This window comes from Bufo bufo (genome assembly GCF_905171765.1).
Source record: "Bufo bufo chromosome 2 unlocalized genomic scaffold, aBufBuf1.1 SUPER_2_unloc_10, whole genome shotgun sequence".
In the NCBI taxonomy this organism is placed as follows: domain Eukaryota; kingdom Metazoa; phylum Chordata; class Amphibia; order Anura; family Bufonidae; genus Bufo; species Bufo bufo.
Window position 1 is genome coordinate 21,099 of NW_024399973.1, and position 5,234 is coordinate 26,332.

At 42.5% G+C, this 5,234-nt stretch overlaps 1 protein-coding gene across 1 annotated transcript; it reads right to left on the reverse strand.

Annotated features, from left to right (window-relative positions):
- Window positions 1-3,650: 3,650 nt before the first annotated feature.
- Window positions 3,651-4,268, reverse strand: LOC120982819 (vomeronasal type-2 receptor 26-like). The gene has a single exon (XM_040413000.1). The coding sequence runs from the start codon at window positions 4,266-4,268 to the stop codon at window positions 3,651-3,653; it is 618 nt and encodes a 205-aa protein (XP_040268934.1).
- Between the last annotated feature and the right edge of the window lie 966 nt (window positions 4,269-5,234).

The window sequence follows — 5,234 nt, forward strand, 5'->3', positions numbered from 1 at the left end:
CCATTAACTCTTGTGGAACACCTAAAGGGTTAACAAAGTTTGTAAACCCAGTTTTGAATAACTTGAGGGGTGTACTTTCTTAGATGGAGTCACTTTTTTAGAATTTCTATTCTAGGGGTGCAACGGGGGGCTTGCAATGGGACACGGTATAAACAAAACTAGTCCTGCAAAATCTGCCTTCCAAAACCCATATGGCTTTTCCCTCCTTCTATGTCCTCCTGTTTGGCCAAACAGTAGTTTAGGACCACATATGGGGTGTTTTTGCAAACTACAGAATCAGGGCAACCCATATTGAGTTTTGTTTGGCAGTTAACCCTTACTTTATTACTGGAAAAAATGGGTTAAAATGGAAAATTTTCCAAAAAAATCTAAATTCCAAAATTGTTTTTCCTTCTGCCATTAACTCTTGTGTAAAACCTAAAGGGTAAACAAAGTTTGTAAACCCAGTTTTGAATACCTTGAGAGGTGTACTTTCTTAGATGGAATCACTTTTTTGGAATTTCTATTCTAGGGGTGCAATGGGGGGCTTGAAATGGGACATGGTATAAACAAAACCAGTCCTGCAAAATCTGCCTTGCAAAAACCAAATGGCGTTCCCCTCCTTCTATGTCCTCCCGTTTGGCCAAAGAGTAGTTTAGGACCACATATGGGGTGTTTCTGCAAACTACAGAATCAGGGCAACCCATATTGAGTTTTGTTTGGCAGTTAACCCTTGCTTTGTTCCTGGAAAAAAACTTCTAAGCTACAGTTGTGTTCAAAATTATTCAACCCCCAATGCTGTAAAGGGTTTTAGGGAATTTAGTGTACATTTGTAATTGTGTTCAGAATGAAATCTTACAAGGACTTTTTAAAGAACCAAATGCAACTAAAATGACATCAATTGTTTTTGTAATACAGTATTAAATGTTTTTTTTTGTGATTTCTTCATTGACACAATTATTCAACCCCTTAAAGACTACCACTCTTAAGAACAGAGGTTCATTCAAGTGTTTTCGATCAGGTATTGAAAACACCTGTGGATGTCAAGGAGCAGCAATCAAGCATAATAAGCACCAATTAGACAGATTTAAAAGGACTGTGATACTCGGCTCCTTCTAGACATTTACTGGTGTGTTTACAAACATGGTGAAGTCAAGAGAATGGTCCAGGAAGACAAGAAAAGAGGTGATTTCTCTTCACAGGAAGGGCAATGGCTATAAGAAGATTGCAGATGTTAAACATACCAAGAGACACCATAGGAAGCATCATTCGCAAATTCAAGGCAAAGGGCACTGTTGAAACGCTACCTGGTCGTGGCAGAAAGAAGATGATGACTTTGACTGCTGTGCGCTACCTGAAGCGCAAAGTGGAGAAAAGTCCCTGTGTGACTGCTGAGGAACTGAAAAAAGATTTGTCAGATGTGGGTACTGAAGTTTCAGCTCAGACAATAAGGCGCACACTGCGTAATGAAGGCCTCCATGCCATAACTCCCAGGAGCACCCCCTTGCTGTCTCCAAAGAATAAGAAGAGTCGACTGCAGTATGCCAAAAGTCATGTGGACAAACCACAAATGTTTTAGTGGATAGTGTTCTGTGGACTGATGAAACAAAATTAGAACTCTTTGGGCCCATGGATCAACGCTATGTTTGGAGGAGGAAGAACAAGGCCTATGAAGAAAAGAACACCTTGCCTATTGTGAAGCATGGCGGGGGTCAATCATGCTTTGGGGCTGTTTTGCTTCTACAGGTACAGGGAAGCTTCAGCGTGTGCAAGGTACCATGAATTCTCTTCAGTACCAGGAGATATTGGATGAAAATGTGATGCATTCCGTCACAAACCTGAGGCTTGGGAGACGTTGGACCTTTCAACAGGACAATGATCCCAAGCATACCTCCAAGTCCACTAGAGCATGGTTGCAGATTAAAGGCTGGAACATTTTGAAGTGGCCATCGCAGTCACCAGACTTAAATCCGATTGAGAACCTCTGGTGGGACTTAAAGAAAGCAGTTGCAGCGCGCAAGCCTAAGAATGTGACTGAACTGGAGGCTTTTGCCCATGAAGAATGGGCGAAGATACCCGTAGATCGCTGCAAGACACTTGTTTCAAGCTATGCTTCACGTTTAAAAGCTGTTATAACTGGAAAAGGATGTTGTACTAAGTACTAAGATTGAATAATGGGGGTTGAATAAAACTGATAATGATGTGAGCACAGAAAAGACATTTGCGGTTATTTCATTATAAATGTTATGTTATATTTGTCTGACTTACAAGGGCCTCTTTGATTTATTTGTAAACAAGATGACTGAAATGATCAAAATCAATGTCAAACTGGCCAAAACACTCAATTTCAGTGGGGGTTGAATAATTTTGAACACAACTGTATGTAACATCCCCAAAAAATAAAATGGCATTCCCAAAATGATACAAACATGAAGTAGACATATGGGGAATGTAAAGTCATCACAATTTTTGGGGGTATTACTATGTATTACAGAAGTAGAGAAACTGAAACTTTGAAAATTGCTAATTTTTCCAAATTTGGTATTTTTTTATGCAAAAATTTTTACTTTTTTGACCTAATTTTAGCAGTGTCATGAAGTACAATATGTGTGAGGAAAAAACAATCTCAGAACGCCTAGGTAAGTCAAAGTGTTTTAAAGTTATCAGCACTTAAAGTGACACTGGTCAGATTTGCAAAAATGGCCAAGTCCTTAAGGTGAAATAGGGCTGAGTCCTTAAGGTGTTAAAGTCACTTCCTGCGCCAGGAAGCGCCTGAGCAATCTTGGTCACTAGCTTGTCTAGTTCCTAGTGTCAAGGTGTTTTAAGGTTCTGCTTTTCTGTGTACCGGACCCTGCTTTTTTATTTTATGGATTTTGCTTGTTTGCCGTCTGCCTCTGACCTTGGACTTTGTTTACAGACTTTGCTTGATCACTGCCTGCCATGACTCCAGACTTCCTGACCACGTCCTTCCCCTCGTCAGCTGCCACTGACCCGGGCACCTGGTAACTACCCTAACGGCCCAAGCCTATCCTCACCATCAGAGGCTCTAGTGAAGACCTTGTAGTTACTTAGTCTCACCCCTCCAAGGTATAGCCAGTCAGTGGTGCAGTGGCTCCACACCTGCTTGCGTAACACTTTGTATTGCATCCATAATCCTCCCGGTGTCTGTAATCACTATTTTGTATGAAAGTCTCTGCTGGATGATAATACTTGGGTCAGGTGTATGTGCTTTTCAAGCTCAGTATTATTTCCCGCAGCCTTTGTGGTCATAAAAGGTATATCCACTTGCCCCAATTATACAAATTAACTTACAAGAATGCAACAGAGTTTTGGGATCAATCATCTAGTAAAAAAAAAATTATAATAATTTAAATGGGTAGATAAGAAGGCTTTTTTTTCTAGGGGAAAGCAGCTCTATCGTACATAGAATGCCTCTGTATGACATTCACAGCATATGGTAATACTACAGTATATGCAGGTTGTATATGTACTGTATTATGGTTTAAAGAGGACATGACACCTCTCTTGTCATGTCTGTTTTAGGGTTGTCACACTTGCATTGTAGCATTCTGGTTTTGGGATCTGGCAGAGGATCTCAACACTGGGCCAAAATGGTTTAGTTTTACCCTATTCATTGTCAATGGAGAAAAAACTGATCAGGTTGTATCCCATTATGTTTTGTTGCTTAGGTAGGCTGGTATCATGGTGATCCAGACAGTGCAGAACAGCAGCATGCTGAAGGTGATGTAGTTGGCTTCATTAAAATTGTCCGGTAATGTCCTCACCATGAAAGCCAGAACAAAGCTCACAGCTGCCAGGAACCCTATATAACCCAACATGGAGTAGAAGGCGATGACTGAGCCTTCATTACACTGAACGATGATCTTCCCAGGATAAGAGTGATGGTCAAACTCTACATAAGGAGGAGACATCAACAACCAAATAACACATATGAGAACTTGTACAGAAGAACACACCAAGACCACATAATTTGACACATTGAATGAGATCCACTTCACCCAGATACTTCCAGGTTTGGTGGCTTTGAAGGCAATGCAGACTGTGATAGTTTTGTCCAGAAGAGAAGAGACACTAATAGAGAAGAAGATACCAAATGATGTTTGTCTCAGTAGGCAGGTTATGTGAATTGGACGGCCAAGGAACAAGAAGACACTGAGGAAGTTCAGCAAGATGGAGACCAGGAGGATGAAGCTCACAGTCCGGTTATTGGCTTTAACAATCGGAGTGTCCCAGTAATAAATGAAGATTCTTAATATGATCAATGTCATAGCAGAAAAAAATAAAACTATTCCTAAAAATATGAAAGTTAGAATGTCCTTCTCATAGGAAAGAAATTCATACATTCTGGGAATGCATTTCACTTTCTTCTCATCGGGCCAATCTTCTTTAGGACATTTATGGCAAGTTGTAGAGTCTACAGTATCACAGAGTAAAATAGAAATGTGATGAAATATTTATAATGTCAACTGCCTAGTATGTAACATGCTAATATGCAAAAATGTTCACTAAAGTAACAATAGACAATCAATTTCACATGCTGCTGCCAACGGAATCAGCGGCATGACGTAGGTGTGCCGCGCTCCTCCTCCGGCTGCTCTCTCCTCTCTCTCTCTCCCTGCCTCGCTGCTGAATGTGGATCCTGAGAGAACGCCACCCCTTGGCCAGGCCTGAGTAGCCGAGCCTGGATGGGACTGTGAGCGATCGTATCCTGCTGTCTGCTCTCTGCTGGGAACCTGATCTACGCTGCGTGTTACCTGGCTTGATCCGTTCCTGTTGTGTTTCTTTGCATCGGCTATGAGGATGAGGATGCCCCGGCCCACTGCCTGCTGATGATCCGTTGCAGCTGGTCTCTGTCGCTCTGTGAGGTGCCCAGAGTTGGAGGTGGTAAGCCCCTTGATAAGTTCCGATGCGGCTTTTGTCTTAACCTGCCGCTTGTTACCCGAAGTGAACTGCTGCCTGTACTACTCTCCTGGCTCTGACCCACTCTGACCCACTACCCGCTGCCCGCCAACCCCCGCCCTGATGTGTGCCCTGGCTTGCTGCTTATAGCTCGGCTACCTGTGAGGTGGCAGGGCGAGGAAAAAACTTATCTGGCAACTTGGGCTGTGGACCTTGAGAGTGAGGGGAAGTAGGGGTTTGGTGCCCGGTGTCCCGAAGGCGAAATTGATGACCCGATTTGGCCATCTATCGTGCTAATGTGAGGCCTGCTGGTACTGTTTGCGGTCCCTACTGGA

What these genes read in the sequence shown, in the direction of transcription:
- LOC120982819 (XM_040413000.1), bottom strand. Translation starts at nt 4,268, where the DNA reads ATGACATTGATCATATTAAGAATCTTCATTTATTACTGGGACACTCCG.